Genomic DNA, 20,996 nt, shown 5'->3' on the forward strand with positions numbered 1-20,996 from the left:
TAGTCATTCTGGATCCTGAGGTAACTTTGAGAATGGAGTCGCCTGGTAGAATGACACACTCACGTGAGCAAGGAAGCCACCATATTCATCACATAGCCCTACTTCTGGGCTTCTTTCATGTGTGTGAGAGAGGAACTTCCGTCATGCTAAACCAATATTTGGGGGTCACTATGTCATGTAGCCAAATGGATCCAGTCTTACACCGTGAGCCAGTAAGTTCTGATTTCTGCCCACACCAGTTTGGACTGGATTTGAGAAGCCTGAACACATTCACTGTTGTCATCTAAGGCTGCCATATGGGACACAGCCATTATTGGTTATTATTTAGAATATTACAGGCTTATCCAGCCTTTTTATTTCTGTAGGGCATTCATTTGTTTCTACAGGACATTGTTTTCTCCTTAATTTCTTGGAAAACGTGCAGAACAACATAAGAAATAAAGCAATGACTAGTTCAGTTTTTTTGTGCCAATATTCCCAAGCGTACCTTCTCTCTTGCGGTTACTAGTGGCAGCAGCAAGAGTTACTTACAGCCATGAAGCGCCAGGCCCCGTGCTAAATGGTTTACATTGACTCTCACCGAAGTCTGCATCCCCTTGGGAAGCAGAAATACGGTGATTATCCCCATTTTACAGGTGAGAAGAGTCAGGTGCAGAGAGGTCCTCTGGCTTGCCCAAGGTCCACTCACTCACAAACTCTCAGGCCAGAGATGTGGTTTAGCCCCATCCGGTTCATCCTACATCCCCAGCGTGTGTAGTGAGCTTCTCCTGGGGTCACACACCGGTCTAGGCGCTACGCACGTGGCGTGAACACCAGAGGCGATGCGCCTATTTTGGTCTTTATCTGTTGGGCAAAATCAGTATAAGACATGCTAGGTCTCAAGAGGTCCCACTGAGGGCGCCTAGGTGACTCAGTCGGTGAAGCGTCTGCCTTCAGCTCAGGTCATGATCCGGGATCCTGGGATTGAGCTCTGCGTCGGGCTCCCAGCTCATCAGGGAGCCTGCTTCTACCTCTGTCCCTCCCCTATCCCCACTCATGGGCGCACGTGCTCTCTCTCAAATAAATAAATAAATATGGAAAAAAAAAAAAAAAAGAGGTACCATGGAGAGAGGAAACAAAGATGAAGGAGGCTCCGTGAGCACACGCTCTTGACCAGGACGCTTTCTGACGAGGCTACATCTTACTGCCCGTGATCCTGACCACCTGCCACAGGAAGTCTACATCTGACAGACGCTGACACTGAAGCCCGGTGGAGCACGTGGGCAGCCCGGCTCCGCTGAAAGGCGTGTTCAGCGGCCGGTCGTTGCCAAGATGTCGGAGGTACTGGGGGAAGCCCGCCTGTGGGAACTGATCTAAGAAGCAAGGAAGGGTTGGCTCTGAGCACACGGAGCCTGGGAATTCGTGGGAGACATGCCCGTAAGTCAGTCTCCAGTTCTCTTTCTGCAACCTCCTTCAACTCTTTGATGATGAGGTTAATCGAAAGGTTAATAGCAGCCGCAGTGCTGGCACGTTCTGCTGCCGTCCAGGGGATATGGCCTACGAGGAGGAGGAAGGGAGCCAGGGGATGCAAGGGGTACTCACGCAGACAGGAAGAGAAACCATCAGCGTGGTGGGACAGCTCCCAGGACTCTGAGAAGGTGGAAGGCGCTCCTTCGACATTTGGGGGTTGCCGACCTGGGGGGTACCAGGTGCAGGGCGCCTGGTCTAGGGAGGCGGCAGCCTCACTTCGTCTGCTCAGGTTGACCCGGTCTCGTGGGGGCTCTGCACCGAGTGCAGCACAGTGGGAAACGCATCCCTGCTCACTGCGGAAAATGCACTTCTCTCATGACAGCGATGCTTTTCAAAATTGTTTTCGTTTTTAGGGAGTCATTCCTTCAAGGGGGTCAAGCTTTATTTACATCATGATCGGGCCCTGGAGGAGAGCCACCGTCGAGCTCCTGCGGAGGAACTCAGACAAGGCGCGGTCTCTCGTAGACGAAGGATCGGCTTAAAAATTATATTCTGTACGCTCCGGTTTTTGTAGGGCTTCTTAGCTTTCATATGTATAAACGTTTGAAAATTTTTTTTAAAAGTATATTTTCTGACGACACGTGTAAATGATACAAAATTCACACGTCCACATTCACGCGCGGTCCGGCGGCGCGCAGCCACACCCACCGACGGACGAGTTCTGGCTGTTTTGGGGCTACCAAGGGCTCAGCTGCGTTGTTGCAACAGAGGCTGTGTGGCCTGCAGGAGTGAAAACATCGAGTCTCCGTGCCTTCGCAGGAAGTGTGTGCCAAACCCCCTGTTTGCAGTCCCATCTGAGTTAATGCGCCTTTCATATAATGGAGATTTATACCACAGATGAAGACGCCCCGACTTTATCCCGAAATAAAACCCATAATGAATGTAACCTACGAACACACACGTTTAAAAAATCAATACAATGTCTTAACGGAATTATAAGGGAGAAGTAAAAGCAAATAGTTTATATATAATTAAGTAATATGTACTTCGGTGCACGAACTGCAGGGCGGGACTCCACGGTAAGACACAGCGGTGTGTTGAGACACTGGGACCTGTAGCCAGCAGCAGCAGCCCCCCACCCCCCGCCCCCAGCGCCCCACAAGTACAGCTGGTATCGCTCCTGCTGTCCCGTTGACCCACTGGAGCTGGTGCTTTCCATGGAGCAACACAGCCATTGAGACACGGGGCCAATGGGGCACGGGACTGGGGGAACAAAATCCCCAACCTTCCTCCTCACCCTCTATCTGGTCTTCTTCCGCAGCTTACCACTGCCTACCGCTGCCTGAACCCAACCAGAATCCAGCAGACCAGGCAGCCCCTCGGAGGCCACGCACACAGGAAAGACTCCCAGGGTCCAGAGCAGGGAGGAGATGAGCAGACAGGGCGTCCACAGAGCAAGTGGAGAATACACAGACCCCCGTCTCGGAAATAGTGTGACTTCCCCTCAGTTCCCCAAGCCACAGCTTCGGAGCCGTGCTGTCTAATCTCGGCCAAATCTCAATCACAGCTGGCCCCTGAACAACACACATTGGAACCGCATGGGTCTCCGTGTACATTGATCCTTTTCCATGAATGTGGTATAGGTTCTATAAATGCATTTTTTCCCCTTATTTTCTTAAAACCATGTTCTTTTCTCTAGCTTACTTCATCATAAGGATATGGTGCATTATGCGTAGAACATGCAAAATCTGTTAAACGACTGTTTATGTTTTTGGTAAGGTCTCCAGGCAACAGCAGGCTATCAGCAGTTAAGCTTTTGTGGAGTTGTAAGTTACACACAGATTTTCGACTGTGCAGGGGGTTGGCGCCCCAACCCCTGTGTTGTGCAAGGGTCAACTGTAATTAAATTACATAAAAATTAAGTTCCTCAGTGACATTAGTCACGTTTCCAGAGCTCAATAACCATGTGTGGTTGTGGCTGCCATATTGGATGACTCAGATAATAAAACATTTGTGTCATTGCAGAAAGTTCTATCACAAGGTACTGTCTACTCTAGACTCATAGTTGGTCTCCCCCATTCAAACAAATTTCTGGTTTTGTGTATAAGCAGGTCCTGATGGCCACACTTAGAAAGTACATCCCAAGGTCTTCCATTCGTCTTTAATACCATCATCATCACCCTAGACCCAGTCCTCCCCTGGATCGTCAAGGTAGCTCCCAACATGGTCTGTCTAGTTCCATTGCTCACACCCCACCAAGTTTGTTCTCCTTTTGGTATTCACAGTGATGTTCTAACAGTAGATCCTGAAACTGGTGAGATTTACACACAATAAATGAGAAAGCCTACTGCACATGTCATGGCTGGTGAGGGTCTACAGAATCTGGTGCTGCCTACTCGGACCCCACCCCCTCTAATCCCCATTCCCCTGCTTCACTTGGCCTTTCTGTTCTAAGGCACTCCAGGCTGGCCCCAGGCTTGGGCCTTGGCACCTGCCTTTCCTTCTGCCTGGAAAGCCAGCTCTCGTCAGATATCTCCATGTTGGATCCGTCCCTGCCATTCCGTCTCAGTTCAAATGTCACCTCTGCAGTGATGCCCCAGTCTCAAAGGGCTCACTTCATTATATCCTGTTCTATTTCCTGCCAAGCAGAGATCAATTCTGAATTCATCTTGCTCGATTATTTTTTACTTATTTACCAGCTGCCCTGCCCCCAGCCCCGAATGGGATGCGAGCTCTGTTATATCCCTAACCCAAAGGCCAGTGCCTGGCACGTGGTGGGAGCGCAGGAAATGCTGCTGGCATGGACTGCTTTCTGGAGTGCCTAGAGAACGAGTTACATCACGAGCCTGTTTGCTCACCGATAGCAACTGGCTGAACGCTAGCCGGGGCTGTGATAACCTCACGGCAGCCAACGACAGCAAAAACAGCCTGACAGTTTGCACCAGGTGCCTTTAACAGCTTTGAGGTTCAGCTACCGCCACCTCATTATAAATCACCTCGGAGAGGACGGCACATTAGGGGCATCAAAGGTACCGGAGTGGGCTGAGAAGAAACGGCAGTGGCTTTGTGCATAATAAATAATTCATTTTCAGATGACTTTCCTATTTCAGGAAGACTTCTCGATTTCATATTTTTTTACGAGTGTGTTTTTTTGTATTTGCATTTTCCAAAGATCCTTTTGCATACTGAACTGATCAGCAGCCGAAACGCGGTTTTCACGGAGAGGGGGTGCCGTGCCCTGTCTGAGAGCACGGGCTCCCGAGCCCATCCACCTGGACTCTTCTGCCGCTTCAGCTTCGTGGCCGGACGGCCTGGAGCATCCTTCAACATTGCGAGCATCCGTGAAATGGGGAGACGAGCAGTACCAGCCTCGCCAGGTCCCTGGAGGGATCTGATGAGTTCCTATAAAGAAGGAGGGATGGAGAGCGTACCTCGTACTAATAAGCATCACAGGTCTGGTGTCATTAGTGAGCGCCGTTGAGGGCAGCCGTGGTTACTCTCCAAACACACAAAGCAAGAACGCCTCTTGAAGCAGAGATATTTTCTCAAGGGCTCTAGCCACAACTTAATTTGCACTTGGTGGAGAAAGTATAAAAATGAAAGCAAGGGTGTGTTATCCAGTGTGACTGAATTTTCAAAAAGTCTGAGGAAAACAACAGAGGGTATCTGGCATATTAATTAACAGGCTGACACAGGAAAAGAATACCATGAAAAGTCAAACAAAAAAGAGCCAAGAATCTGCTTTCATGCCAAAAATAAAAAGAAATTTCATTACTGGAGCCAGGGAAGAGAGTTTCCTTCCCTAACGTGGGGGCCTTTTCTCCAGTTCTGATCTCAGTAGGTGACAGTCACAGTTACCTGTGCTGACTTCACAGGCGACGGGAGACAAATGACCCCACATTACCCTATCTCCGGTGGGCAGAAAGGCTGCTCTCTGGGCCTCGACGAGGGGACAGTGTTGTGCCTTCTGCTGGCTGTGCAAATAGGAGAGGACCCAGGTTGATGGGAGGAGACGGTCCAAGCAAGGTGGGTGTGCCAGGAGATTTAGGCTTGGGGATTCTGGGGATTGGGGGAGGGTGTGGCCCATGAAAAGAAAGGTCAGTTTACGCCTGACTCTTAGGCAACGTGGGGCTCAGAGGCACCCACCGCGGCACAGTGAGAGATCCACATATAACCTCTGACCCCCCCAAACTGAACTACTCACAGCCCACTGGTGACCAGCAGTCCAACAACATAAACAGCCAGTTAGCACACATTTTGTATATTCTCTGTATTATCCTGCATTCTTATAATAAAGTAAGCTGGAGATGATACATATTCTTAAGAAAATCATAAGGAAAAGAAAACACATGTACAGTAAGTACCGGACTGTACTTATTGAAAAAAATCCCCGTATAAATGGACCTGCGCAGTTCCGACCTGTGCCTTTCAAGGGTCAACAGTGTTTAAGGGGAGGAATGTATTAGATCCAGGAAAGCTTACTTAAAGTGCATTTCATCAGTCTTTATAATAGGAAATTATATGGCTATAAAAATACGGGTGAGTTCTGCGAGCTAGGTTGGCAGAAATGGAAAAGCCTACAAAACCACAGGTTCAGGACACGCCCAGATCGGTAAGATTTAAGAAGATGCATGTGGACAAGCAGGGGAGAGGTGGTTTGATGATTACTTTCCTGGAATCCCAGGAATCACGTAAGAAAGAACTCAGCGCTCAGTCAAGTGAGTGAAGGGTCCGATGAGGTGTGCACTTCACAGCTCCGGCTTGCGCTTGTCTGGGCTAGGACGTCCTTACTCACGCGAGTGAGCGGGAGGCATCTGGGTGTAGCATAAACAGTAAGTCAGCAGTGGTGCACTGGCGTCTAGCTGCTTCGACTTTGGAAATGGGCTTGAAGACTGGAAGGGTTTAAGTGGGGTTCAAACAGGGCGAAATGAGGAAGGATGTAGAGGGTATGTAAAGGATTGTACTGGGCTGAGGTCTTCCCGAACGTCTTGAGTATGGCTCTTGCCTATTACAGCTCCCAGTGGAGTGATCTCAACCATCAAAAATAACTCGAGAGTGTCTGAATCCCCCGACTTGACTACTGCCTTCACTGTGCACAAGGAAATCATGGGGTGACAGAGCAGAAGAGCTGACAGAGGTCACGTCTGGCTGTGGGGATCAAGGAAGCTTCCCTGGAGGAGGCGGCATGGGAAGTGGGTTTTACAAAGAGATTCACGAGATGCATTTGTGCTCTCGCTAGAGTAACATTTACGCTCCTACTGCCCAAAGAGCACATGGTACGCCTGACTCTTTGATGTTGTTTGAAAACTCCGTTGGCCTTCCCCAAGGATCTGCAGAGACCTCTCCATATCACCTCACTGCAAATATCACAGAATGTCACCATCGCCAAATCATTCAGGAGGATGGGAGTCTTTTGATCACTTTGAAGAACCATGATGGTCCATCCGGACTGTCCCTCCTGATTATGTTCTATTTAAGGTCGCACCCCAGTTCTGACGGCTAAGACTGGTGGTCAAGGCTGAAAACACAGTGAAGTGGGAACCTCATCAGGAGCCCGACAGGGAAGGAGGCACATGGCTACCACCCACAGGAGAGAAGCACCACCCACTTGCCTTCCCCAGACTTCGAGCACCCACAGCCACAGCACCTCCATAGCCCCCGCCCGGAAAGTTCCCAGTCTTCTGAGACGTGCAAACGCTGCTTTTCAGAATCACTGACATGCAGTTACAGACGTGCACTAATTAGATTAATGTTAATGCACACTTAATGAGACTCTCCTCACAATTTTCTCCCGAAGGACAAGAATATATTTACCTACAAGATGGTAAGGCATCATTACTTGAGCAGGAAAAAAAAAAAAAAGAGAATGTAATAAAAGTAGAAATACATGAATGGATTTTTTAAAAAAGATTTTATGGCTGTAGACATCAGGGGGAAATGGGCAAAATACTGAGGAAGAAATAAATGTCTTTTGGGAAATCAGCTTTGAGTGTTGGTACCTAACTGAGTCTCAAAGCATTCCTGGAGATGGAATTATATACATCCCACAAACAATGGAGGGGCCGTGAGCCCCACCCCAAACTCATGTCAAAGCCTTAATAATAGTAAAGGCTGTCACAACCGCATTTTACCGTCAGCTTTATTTTCTCACAACGACAGTCCTACCTATTCAAATGTGCTGTCTGGGGGTGTCTGAATTTCTGAGATTTGACAAGAACAATTAAACAGGCATGTTTTTCTTCTTGGTCATAATTATCGGGAGAGGAAGAATTTCCATTATGGAAAAGATCAGTGGATTTGAGTGCATGAAAATTAAACAAATACCCCCAAACTTCTGCATGTTAAAATATATGATCTGTGAGATTAGAAAGCACACGGTGAACTGGGAATATTTGCAATAACATGCCGATGGAAAGGTCAGCATCGCTAGCATATAGAAACAGAAAGGAGAAAGTGGTGTCCACGAGCTGGGCTGGAGGTAGGAGGAGCATTAGTGTTTAGTGGGTAGAGTTTCAGGGTTGTGAAATGAGAAAGTTCCAGAGATCGGTTGCATAATCATGTGAAAATATTTAATACTAATGAACTCTACAGCTGAAATCGATCAAGATGGTAAATTTCATGCTATGTGTTTTTACCACAATAAAAAAAAGACTTTTTTATGACAAAGTAACAAGAAATGGAATTCCCAACAAGGAAAGGAAATGGGTAAGAACAAATGTTTGATAAGAAAATGTACAAACCGAGCCTGGGAGCTCAGTTGGTGAAGCATCTGCCTTCAACTCGGGTCATGATCTCAGGGTCCTGGGGTGGAGCCCCGCGTCGGGCTCCCTGCTCAGTGGGGAGCCTGCTTCTCTCTCTTCCTCTGCCCTTCCTCCCTGTTTGTGCTCTCTCTCAAATAAACAGTAAAATCTTAAAAAAAGGAAAAAATTTACAAATGGAACCAAAAAAGGGCAAATTAAGGCAACAACGAGGTATCATTTTTGCCTAATAACTTGCCTATTTTTAAACTTTAATATCCTATGTTTGTAAAGTTGCAGGGAAATGGGTATCATCATACACAGCAGGTGGAATTAAATCAGTTAAAATTACCGGAAGGCAGTTTGGAGACTATTATTAAAAAATTACAATATTGCACGCCCTTTGAGTCATATGCTTTGCTATGAATTTATTCCTAAATGTTTATGTACAGGGATCAATCGGAGATGTGTGTAACGATTTTTGTGGAAAAATGGAAGCCATAAGATACTTCATAATAGAAGATCTCTTTGGCATCTTAGGCTTGTGTGTAGATCATGGAGATACAAGGGAAGCTCTTTGAATGAGCCTAGAACTAGAACTCGTGGGTGTTTTCTCCCATCTTTCCTTCACACCTATGTCCAGCTCATGGGACAGTCCAATCATCTACCTACTAAGATGTGCCTGAAGTGTGCACCTCGCCATTTCTCCCCACTTCTCCACTGTCCTTAGCTCAGCCCCCGGGGCCATCCAGGATGGCGTCAGTGTTCTTTCCTTCGTCCACCATTAAATACTTGTAGCTGGACACATGACCTCCCGGGATAAAGCTCACCCTCCCACCTCCCCTGCAGCTAGAGGTGGTCCCTCGGCGGAGCTCACAGCTGACGGGCTGGGAGCAGAGGTGCTGCATTCAGGGACGGGTCATGTCCTGGATGGAGAGGAGCACATTCTCCTTCCGCCCGTCTGCCTGTGCCTGCTGGCTGCCACAGGAACATGGTTATTAACAATCCAAGCCATGGGGCTGAGGCCGGTACCCTTGGGGTCACTTGGCCATAGGATAGAGGGAGGCCATGTCCTAAGTCCCTAGAGGCATCTGATAATCCCCAGGCTGCTCACACTCCTACAGGACATGTTAGGGACGAGTGAATGCCATGCTCATTAGGTCACAGTTATTTGACAACAGCCAAAGGACAGGCCCTAACTCTCTCTGACATCTCTCTTGCTCTCCCAAATCTATTCTCCACCTACAGCTGGGGTGCTCTTCTAAAAATACACACGGGTCACGTGACTCTCTGCCGAGAGCCTTGCAGTGGCTTCCGGTCACGCTCGAAGATCCACGCCTCTTCTAGCTTACGAGTGCTCAGTGACCGTGATCTCACCCCAGAGCATCTCCTCCTCACTCATCATGGTCTTGGTGAGCTGGCTTTCCTCCTGTTGCTCTAATATCTCAAGAACGTGTGACACAGCTGAACAGATGAAGAGACACATGGATATCAGATCTCCTTCAAACATCCCCCAATGAACATATGGTGACCAAAGACAGAGTAAAAATGAAATGAAATGGCAAAAAGTTCATCTAATGAGGGCAATCTCCCTAAAAATGGCCGAAGTTCTTTTACCAATCTAGTCAAAGGTGAAATGAAGCAGGCTTCGTGGGAAGGAAGCCTCAGAACTCTCCAAATATGAAACACTGGGGAGTCGGGATGCTTACGACTTCACCCTCAGTTCCAGAGGAAGATGCTCCAAGATTACTAGCAAAACGTCATCAGACCAAAAGTGTTCTAATCCAATTCATTCAACTCAGTTCAAGAATCCGTGAGCACCTACCCATAGTCTACCACTGCTCTTACGTCATGAAATGTGGGGACTCGACCCAAATCCCCTTCCTGAAAGAATCCGCAATATTATTGTCAGGGTACGGTTTATACCTTGCATCCAGAGGTTAAACGGACATAATAAGAGCTACCATGTACTGTATGTTTGCTCTGGACTGGACACTGTCCCAGGCACTCTTGAGTTACGACTCTAACCTTATAACAACCTGAGTAGGTGTTGTCTCTTTCTCCCCCTTGAGATGGGGAAACGAGGCACCATGCGTAGGCATGCCTGCAGAGCTCGCAAGCGGAGGCTAGGATTCAGTTATGTGCTTTTGCTTCTAGGAGTTCCCGAAAGATCAGTGCAGAATGGAAAACCCTCAGGTGCCAAGACGCGTGAACCCTCCGAGCCTCAGCTTCCTTATGTAGAAATGAAGGAGGATTGTTATAAATCTTCCCGTTGCCTTGAGATATTTTCTTTTTTGTTTCCTTGTAACAGAGTCTAAGCAATGAGCCATGCTAAAATAAAGACTAACCAGCCTTCCTTTCATCTAGGTATGGTCATATGACTGAGTGTTTGCTAAATATAGAAATATTATGTTGGATCCTTGCTTCTTGAAAGGGAAAAGTAACTGGCCACATTTGAGCTCCTGTATTTCTTACTTTCTCTGGTCTACAGTGTATGGATAAGTCGGTCGGCACCCCAGCATCCATCTTGGAATCCTAAGGTAACCATGAGCATGGAATTCATGCTGTCAAACTGCTGAGGCAGAAAGAGAGATGGAGCATGGGTCTCGGGTGGCACGGGGCACCATACCAAACTACACCACCAACCTTAGGAGCTCTTGTATGTGAAAAAAGAAACACCTATGTATTTAAGCCACCATTGGCTGGACTAAAGTAGACTGGGTGGGTGAGGAGCTCTCTCACTTTCAACCAAACGCAACTCCCAATGGATTCAAGGGCCAACGAGGTGTTGGCTCTGCCATCACACAGTGTCACAGCACTGTGTCCACTGCAGCTAGATGGGCGAGGTAAGGCGAGAATGGTGGGAGACCAGCAGAGGAAGGAGGGGGGCCTTGTCGGAGTAGGGATTCACGTGGGCTATGGAGACCACCGGGCTTTGGGATAAGCGACGGGGGCATCAGGGACCTGTGAGGTGGGGGAAGTGCTGAGTGTGGGAATCGAACAGGAGGTTAACCTACACCGAGCAAAGCCATGGAAACTGTTCCGAGTCTTGCAAACAGCTCATCTGACCAAAGATGCTGAAAAGGAGCAAATTCAAGTAATTCCTTATTCAAGACAAATGGTCTTGTCATCCCCAGTAACAGAAGCACTCACTAAGAGCCTAGCTGAAGGAATGCTACCCTCACACGTGAAACGAGGCACCAGGGGAAGCTCGATGCCTTCGAAACAAAAGAAATCGTTAATGGGAGCCCTTATCAACAGAGGTACCCCAAGCACTTTTACATTTCCTGATGAACAGCAGAATAACTAACTTGCTGTCACCAGGCAACTGTCCATGCTGCCTTTTATTGAAAGATTGATTCCTGAGGCTCTTTCTGCAGTCTATAATAACACTTGTCAATATTTTCTAACAGACGGCAGAGAGGAGACACCGGGCAGTCAACGGACAGGTCCACTCATGCTTCACTTCTGACAGGAAAAGTACTTTCGTAACAGCAGAAAGCTCACATTATTGTCGACAGACGAACAGACCCAAGCTTTTGCACTGTGAAAATTCACATTTAAAAAATGCATTATTCCTTTGTAGGAGCTCCTGAAGAGTCTGAGGAAAAGTAGAGCTCTACGGGGCATCGGTGTGCTTCGTAAGGGAACGCGGATGACGGGTCTTCCCACAGGCACTATAGGACAAAGCAGGGCTGGCCCTTCAAGGAGGAGAGCCCATCTCTGTTCCACGAATCCTAGAGAACACCCAGACAGACTGACAGTCTCCAATCTTTTCCAAGTTGTAAACAGATGTCCTATTAATGAATATAGTTACCGCTTTCCTATGTAGTGTTTCACTTATCTTTAATTAGCTGCCAACACGAATAAGTTGACATTTCACATTCAAACTAGATTTATGGCTTCCTTGGAAAATTGGTAGATCTTAAGAACTTAGAGAACGTGGCTCCCCACGCTGGCTTTCCTACGTGCTAAGTCCTAGCGGCAGCCTTATGACGGGGCAGGTGTCGGCCACGTCACCTGCCACATCTCCCTCCCATACTTGATCTATTTGGTCTCGGCAGGTACGTGTATTTGAGATTCTTAAAGTCCACGTTGTACGACAGAAACACAGTTATTAAATGACTGCTAATTTTCAAATAATGGAAGATCCAAGTCTAATACCTGGAGTTTGATGATTTTCTAAATAATATTCTGAAAATAGTATTTAGAGACAATATATTTCTTAGACTCAGCCTTTTGTAGTGGACTTAGGTTCACGTGCCCCCCCCCCCCATCCTGGTTCTTGGTTCACGGACACGTCCCCACCAAGTCTGGGTGACAGCATGGAGCCTTTCTTTCCCTCAGGTTCTGTATTAATAACCCAAAGCAGGGGCATTCTTACCATGGCCAGCGGGATGACGCCCATCAGGTCCTTGTGACTCACGTAGATCTTGGATACACCCAAGTCAGACGTGATGTCTCCTGGATACTCCACCTGCCACGTGACAAGCTGTGTGGCCGGCGGGTCACTGGGCTCCTCTATTTCCACGTCGATCTGCATGACTTCATAGGAGGCTCCATCCACACTGGAGAGAAGCAGAGAACAACTGTGAGCAACTGGAGTGTGGCAGGCAGTGGGTAACACCTGTCATTTCTACGTGTGTCTGCGTCCATGTGTGGGTTCCTATCATCCCTGTGAAGAGTGTTTCAGAGACGCAACATCAAAAAAACCCACGCCATCTTCAACACGGTCCGTGGCACTGGCTGGTCTCAGACACCAGCTCTCCCCGGGGCTGCTCGGCTTCCCAGGGCAGGTGCCTGTGGACAGCTATGAAAAGTGCTGATTACATTTCCTAAACGCTTTCCTCCCCTCTATCCATCTAGGAGATTAGGACTCTTTCCATCACTTCCCGAAATCTATATGCTGCTTATATTGGATTTTCCAGAGCCACAGTCAGTCGTCGGTTCAAAGTGGATGCACAGAATTTTACAGGTGTCTGAGGGGGATGAGGCTTTGCTCGCCAGTGGTGCTGAGACAGAGCTGCAGAGGCACAGAGGTGAGGCAGGGACAGGACAGTGAGGCCACGGGGTGGAGGCGGAGAAGCACAGGGAAGCAGCCAGATGTCACCTGGAGACAGGAGTCATTGTAACGATTAGTTTTTGGACATTCTGGGTTTTCCTATAAACATGCATCTGGAAACGAATCCAAGGGAGATTATCAGGATGATTTTTGTTGCAATTTACATGAGTTTAATTAACTGGCTCCCTCTTCTGCCTCTTCGTAGTCCCCTTTCACAAAATGCCGGCCCTTCTATATCGTGGGTGGAAAAAAGGTGCGTGTGGGGCCAGCCAGTCCCTGAGGGAAGAGGTGAGGAACGCGCACACGGGTGAGGACGAACGCCGGAGACAGCTACGACAGACGCTTTAAGCCTTAGTGGCCAAAGCGACTCCCACCCACCAGACATGTCTCTGAAGATTCAAATGTCACATAAGTGCCAGCTGATCACTGACATCTGGCGCTCCGGACCACGAGGTTGGGCCTTTTACACACACAGCTACACACACACAGAGCCACCGAGACATGCTCAGCGCACCGTCAGGCCCAGTGAGAAGCTCAGAGACAACAGTGGGGCTTCTGGGCGGCTTTATTCTCAAAGTAGGGGATGAGAGAGCAGGTGCCTGGGTGGCTCGGTCGTGAAGCGTCTGCCTTCGGCTCAAGTCATGATCCCAGCGTCCTGGGCTCGAGCCCCACATCGGACTCCCTGCTCCGCTGGGAGCCTGCTTTTCCCTCTCCCACTCCCCTGCTTGTGTTCCCTCTCTTGATGCCTCTCTCTCTGTCAAATAAATAAATAAAAATCTTTTTTAAAAAAGTAGGGGATGAGATGGGATACTTGAACACCAGGGGAGGCTCTAATGAAAGGAGGTGGGTGGGGGGGGAGGAGGAAGAAGAGGAAGAAGAGGAGGAGGTGGAAGGGGAAGAGGAGGAGGAAGGGGAGAAGGAGGAAGGGGAAGAGGAGGAAGGGGAGGAGGAGGAGGAAGAACAGGAGGAAGAGGAGAAGAAGGAAGACGAGTTGGGCAGGCGGACGAGGCACAGAGGACTGAGGTCAGGGGACCGCCCCAGGGAAGGAAAGAGTCCGACTGGACCAGAGAGGCTGACCTTCTGCTCTGGCAGCCCTGGGGCGTGGAGCAGGAGTAGGGTGGGGTGGTGGACAGTGAGCAGGGATCGGGGAGAACAGGGCAGCTGGTGTTTCGATCCCACAGGACCTCTCTCTCTCAGCCTCTGAAGGAAAGCAGCTTAACTCTTTGAGCATCGGTGGCTGTGACAAGCGTTGGCCTCTGTCTACTTGGAGCCTCTACCCAGAGCTTCCACAGGCAGAGGAATCCCGAGGTCAGGATGCTAGCACACACCTTTCTGGTTCTGGAACTTGCAAGAACGCTGGCGTTTCCTCCCCGTTCGGGAGCCGGCAAACCCTTCTTCCGGGGTCCTGAGCCCCGCCTGCTCTGTCTCCCACTGGGAGAGGGAGACTCACAGAACAGACCAGGCAACGCTGATCAGGAGCTCAACTCCACGGCCAAGGCATTATGGGAACTCCTGTGCAGCAGAAACCTGACCCTACTGTCCACACGGCTTTCTGTCCTCCCATGTCCGCCGAGGTGCCCTCACCTCCAGCCAGACCGAGCAATCCTCGCTCCACGGGAATACTGGCTTCTTTGTGGCCCCAGCTCGTATGTTTGCTCCCGGAGTTCGCTCTACCGGGAATGCATTTGTAACTCTCTCCACAGATTTGAATCCTTCCCCTTCTGCAAGAGCTAGCCGTACAAACAACAACTATACTTTAAAAAGGGCTCTACTTATTTCATCTAGTTTTACTCATTCGGTAACCCTGCCAGGTTTTCTATCAAGTTCTTTTTCCCCTTTTCCTTCAGATCCCTTGCCTGGCCAAGATGTGTAAGAAACACAGTCGCTTTTGAGCTGACTCTCCTCTCTTTGATGTGGTGATGAAAGCTCCCTACGTTGGGAATTCTTAACCTGGGGACCACAGCAGGCTTGTGGATCCTGAAACTGTGTGCAACTGTGTGTTGTTCTTAACCATTCCTTAGCTTGCATGGGCTTCTCGGAGGTCCTGATGCAGTCGGGCTGTGGAGCACATTCCCGATCATTTCCTTGGTAAATTCTGCGTACGGTGATCCAGCTTTGGAATAGCTCATCCCGTGTGACTTGGATCAGCGGAAACTTGAATTTTAATACCACTTTGCAAATGGTTAACGCGTGCAGGATTCGAGAACGCTTGCGTATACGGCAATATTTATCATTTGTTCGTGTTTAACTGTGAAGCTAAGGGCTGCACCTTTGCAGTTTGTGGGTTTAACTGTAAGGGTCCTAAGAGGGGCTACGCGTATTTGTTCCAAGTTGTGCCCAGCACAGAGTCTGATGCCTGGTGTTCATCAGAACGGCATCTATGGTGGTATAGGGCATAAACACGGGAGGTTAAGTAAACGATCATACAGTCTGTCTGAGTGGTTTTCACCTCGCCCGTGCATGAGAACTGTCAGGGGGGACTTTATAATTTAACCAATGACCACACACACTCCCACAGCTTCCTTGTTGCTGCAGGGCGGGGCCAGGCACCAGTCTCATTTCTCCCTCTCCCCCTTCGTTCCTTCCTTCCACCTGTCTGTCTGTCTTTTTTTACCCAGGTGATCCTACCACGCAGTCAGGACTATGAACAACCAAGTCAGGTTTATGCAGGCTTAATTATGTGGACATTGGCGCTCTGGGAAGTAGGATATGAAGGTATTAGAAGTAGAATGTATGGAGTTAGCAGACGGAGAGGTATGGCTAGTAAAATCAGGGAAGGCACAGGTGAGCCATGAAGAAGGGTTCAGATGCCCATGAGTGCGCAGTGAGGAGGGACAGGAACAGAATTCCAGCCAAGGAGGACCAGGGGGTGGATAAAACTGACGTGTCCAGACGACACTTCTGATGGCCCGGGACACAGCCCTACCCCTCCAGCCTCCTTCGTCTCCTGGCCCCATAGCCCAGTCAAATAATGAGCAGTGAGGATGGGCTCCATGTGTGAGCTTCCTTCAGGACGGCAGTCCTGTTGAGTCGGGCAGGATTTGCACGGAGCGGCTGAGGGCTCCATCCAGCTTAGGGACCTGCCAGCCTTCTGGGCATGGGCACTACCAGCATCAGCAAGCCAAGAAGCCACCTCCCTGCCCTGTCTTGCTTGCAGCTGACAGGTGACAGGGAGCCGAGGAGGGATGCAGCCTCTCACCTCATGGGCACGTCCAATCCCTGCGGGCTGGCTCCATCCATGTGGGCCGGGAAGCACCTTCCTGCAGCCTGTCTTCCCTACAGAGAGGAGCCCCATCTCCCTGGTTTGGAGAGCTCTTCCCATTCCTCAACAACCTCCCCTTACCCGGACCCTTTTGTGCCATGGGTTCAGGCTCTAAACCTTTTCACTAGGAAGCGCTTTCTTCAAACGGACAAAGGACAGCTGTGGACCTCATGACACACTCTGAGGCTTCGCGAAATTTAAGGGAAGCACACACAAGGCTCTCAGGCACAGACAGTGACCGCAACCCCCAGGGCCATGCCTCAGGAACACAAGGAAGGAAACAAAACTTGAGGCTCTGCAAGACCACCTCAGCAGATCCCAAGGTCAAAGAGGACATCGTTTTCAAAAGAAAAATCTTCCTTTAAGACAGTTACCTCTTTCTCCAGATGATGCAAGAACCAGCCTATATCGAGCACTTTGAATGTGCCAAACACTGTTTTTAAGGGCTTTTTAGGTCTTATGCCCACATGCAATCCTCACAGTGTCCCAGTAAATAACTGATCAACTGCCAGTTTGTAGACGAGAACCTAGGTTCAGCGAGGCTCACCCAGCGAACAGGAGAAGGAGACAGAAGATGTGAACGCAGAATGCCCACTCTTGATCCCTACGTGATTACGCTCCCACCTCTTGCTCTGTGGCGACAGGCATGCTTATTAGCAATGGAGATCGAGGACAGCAACTTCCCGTCCCCTGGTAGAACATAGTTCAGTACCCGATGCCTCAAATAAATTCAGGACAAGCAAAGCTGGGACATGTTTGTAACAAGATACTTTGATATCAGGCTGCCTTTAGGGTCCTCTGCCAACTCTTCTAGTCCTACGATGTGTCTACAAATCCAAATAGAGATGTGGCAGCTACAGCTTCAGCTAGGAGAGCCTACCATCTATTTGAGGAATAAGAAACCATGTAGACACGGACCTGGTCATATGAGAACCATCTAGAACTGAGTATTTGAGATGCAGGTCAATGCATCTGAAAGCTAGCTGCAGTCTTCTTCCAGATCAGAAAACCAACACGTTATGGTGGGTCCTTGAAACGAATGCCAATGATCGAACCTCACTTTGCCACCACCCACGCGGGCGACTGGCTCCCAGGGTGAGTGTGAGTGTTGCGGTGAAGCTGGTGGGGTGTAGGGGAGGAAGCAGACAGTGAAATTCCATTTCCAAATAGGCTTTTCCAGATGGTGTTCTCAAAGATAAGTGGATAAAATTTCTGAGAACAAAAGGAAAGCCAGAGAGGAGGTGAGGCTAGTATCTTAATGGCTGTGAACTTGGAAAGCAGTTTGAGATGTGCTCCCAACAATCCAGAATGTTCCCTAGAGGTCATGTGAAGGACACTCATCTACCACTGGGCAGACTATCTCCTCACACCACCTGCATCGTGTCTATATGCCTCACCTCTGCCTTGTGAGTACTTTTGTTCCTAATCACGCCTACCTGTCACCACCCCTGGATGCCTTTCTTTCTTGAGTTTCCCAAACCACCTTGCCCAACTGCAGAGAGCTCCAAGTGCCAGGGGTTTCTGTCCCTGGGAGGGGGTGCTCAGCCAGAGGCTAGTGATGCTGGAGGTGAAAGCCCAGCTCCCTCGTCTCTAGCTGGGTGGGTCAGGAGCACGGCTCACAGCCCAGAGTCTCCCCCATGGGGTCAGGCTGGAGCCACCCTTCACGTGCTTGGGCTCTTCCCTATCTGTTCTCCTTTCCCTGGTCTCTTTTCAGTCTCTCCTGGGCACTTCCTTCATACATCACTTGCATGCAAGTCCTTGTCTCAAGATCTGCTTCTAGGGAAACTGAAGGAGTTTTGAAAGCAAGGAGGACACCAAAGGTGACCGGCGATGCTGATGCTAGGTGAGAAATGAGAGATTCTGGCAACAGAAGAGAAACGAGGACTTGGGGGCGGGGGCGCACAAAGGAACCATCCCTCCAGATCCTCAGCATCGCCTGCTCACCTCGGAGGAGGCCTCCAGACCGAGCCATCGTCCGCCATGGCATTTCGGAAATCCGCTCCAGACACAGACACGGGTCCCCAGGTGTCTCCCAAACGCTCGAGCCTCCCTTCCCCTCCCCCCTCCACACCTCATTTTCAAAATGAAGACGAGGATATTACTCAAACAAATTGTTTCTTCTTAGACATGATCCCAGTATTCAAGTTTCCCATTACTGATGTCTTTTTTCCTAACTTTTTCATTAGCATTTTCAGAATAAAAACCTTTCATTAGGAAGTAAAATATGCACGATCCCCTTAATGTATGTACTTTATAATGAGATTTTTGTCACCATAAATTTGTCTTCTCATGTCCTCTATTTCCACCTTATAATACTCTGAGGTCTGGTAACCAGAGTTATTCTGGAAAAGAAAAAATGAAGAGCCACAGCTTGGACCAAGGCGTGCTCCTTTCTTCCTTGCTCCCATCCTGCACTTCATTCATCCATCCAGTCGCAGAGGTTGTTGGATACTGTGTTAGGCTACGGGGTCTCACATGCAAAGGTCGGCTTTAACACGTAAAGATTCCGCGGTGCCCAGACCGCGCGGGCCCCGCACATCCCTTCCCACCTCCACATTCAGTGACGCCATTTTGGGAGCTTGAGATCGGCAGTGTTGGGAGAACCAACACCATGAAAACTGGCAAAGGCCATCAAGCAGGCTCCCTGCAAGCCCCCCAAGAGCACATTGCTCAAGACTTTTGCTCCTGTGGTGAATACGGTCTGATGGGGAAGATCAATACTAAATAAATGATCATATCAACCAACGTAAACTGGTAAGAAACATGAGAAGCATGAGAAGCAGCAGTACTGGTGAGATTTTTGAGAGCTCCAGTGGAGTCAGGGAGGTAAGGCTGATTCCCCCCAGGAGCACGGCTCAGGCTGTGCTTTCTAGGGAGGATGGGCAGGAATTCAGAGTCCCAGAAACCGGGACCTGCATGTACCAATGCCCTGTGCTTGGAGGGACAGGACGTGTTGCAGGCAACACAAGAAACCAGGGTGGCCGGAGCACCCACGGGCCAGCAATTGAGCTGTGAGATGCAGCTGAAGGATGGGCAGAGGGAGACCGTGCAAGGCTTTCTAGCTCACACGCAGTGTTGTCTTTTCGCATCAGCAAACCATGGTTTGTTTGCGCACAGAGCCTGGGCTAAAAAGGTTTTTACATTTCTAAACGTTGTTATCAAAGAATAAAAGGACATGTAGCATAGAAAGTATATGGCCTACAAAGCCTAAAATATTTAGTATCTCACCCGTTACGGGGAAAGTGCCAATCTCTGCCCTTTATCATCAGAGAAATGGGAGCTCATTTTAAAACTTTAAAAATAATAAAAGAACATTTGTCTCTTCAATGGGTAAATGCTTGGGAATATCTTCAGTAGATGATATTATGAGGTAGTCAAATATTTATTTCCACCGCAAGTGAATAAATTTGGATTTAAGTGTTGATCTGAGAGTGTTCTATGTAAGAAGAACAGGAAAATGAAAGAGACAGGTGTATGCACAGCCCGGGAATTAAAGCTGCAATTAGGATAAGAATTCACAGACCAGATTTATTGTATAAGATAACAAAGAACAAGATGACCTTAACAGAACCAGGAAAAAGAGGCTAAGCCAAGTTATGGACTGTTGTCATGGGGAAAAAATGAAAAAAAGAGGTGACATTCTTTGAGCTGTGTGATGAGTCCTGCAGAAATGTCTAGTGAACATGAGAATATCAAGCAGGGTCAGGGGCAACGTTTCCTTGGGGGATCCCCCACACACCCCAGGACATCTGAGCTCTGCCCTCTAAGTCCCAGTAGCAGACCCTAGTGGGTGTGACAGCCAAACCACTCCCCACACTCCCTAAAGAGACGCACAGACCTGCCACACAGGTGTCCTTCTCTGAATCAGGTGGGGCTCTTGTCAGAACTGGCCCTGTCCTCTCTTCCTGCCAGCCGCACCCCTGCTTTCAGCACTGAGCTCCTCCAGGTAAGGGTGTGAGTGTAGGTCAATGGGGATGGAGATGGGGGGTGGACAGAATACGGATGGGGATACCAGCCAAGGCATGGGTGCTTTTGAAGGGGAGAAGGGGAGAAGGGGAGCGGGCAGTGATTATGTGCTCTTTCTACAGGGGGAAAGTGAGAAAGGCCCCCCTGAAATGTGTGATGATGCCCGCCCTCTATCTCACCACCCAGTTTGGGGTTCCTGACCAGGGGATGCTGGGTGGGTTTGCAATGGGAATGGGGAAGGAGGACTCTCCAAATCAGTCTGCAGATGAGTGGGGGTCAGGAGAGACTGCAGTCAGGAGGTCAACCCAAGAAGGGTCTCTCCTGGAAACGTGGCCACTATCTTCCCAGCCAAGCAATTCCTGACCCTCCTCTGGATGTTTTCGACTGTGCAACCTCAGCTTAGTTCTAACTTGTTCTCGTGACGAAGGTGGCCCATGGAGCCTGTGTGTCAGCACAGAGCTCCTCCCTGGCGAGGCTCACAGATGGGTTCTGGTATAGGAGGCTCCAGGGGTCAAGCAGT

The 20,996-nt window shown here is 49.2% G+C and overlaps 1 protein-coding gene across 1 annotated transcript in view; it reads right to left on the bottom strand.

The window, feature by feature from the left end:
- The window catches only part of TMEM132D (transmembrane protein 132D), a 544,075-nt gene that overhangs the window by 153,306 nt on the left and 369,773 nt on the right, over positions 1 to 20,996 (bottom strand). The window contains exon 4 of the mRNA XM_048221636.2: positions 12,571 to 12,754. Within this exon, the coding sequence (XP_048077593.1) occupies positions 12,571 to 12,754 (184 nt within the window). The remainder of the gene's footprint in view (positions 1 to 12,570; positions 12,755 to 20,996) is intronic.

This window comes from Ursus arctos, unplaced genomic scaffold (assembly GCF_023065955.2).
Source record: "Ursus arctos isolate Adak ecotype North America unplaced genomic scaffold, UrsArc2.0 scaffold_34, whole genome shotgun sequence".
In the NCBI taxonomy this organism is placed as follows: domain Eukaryota; kingdom Metazoa; phylum Chordata; class Mammalia; order Carnivora; family Ursidae; genus Ursus; species Ursus arctos.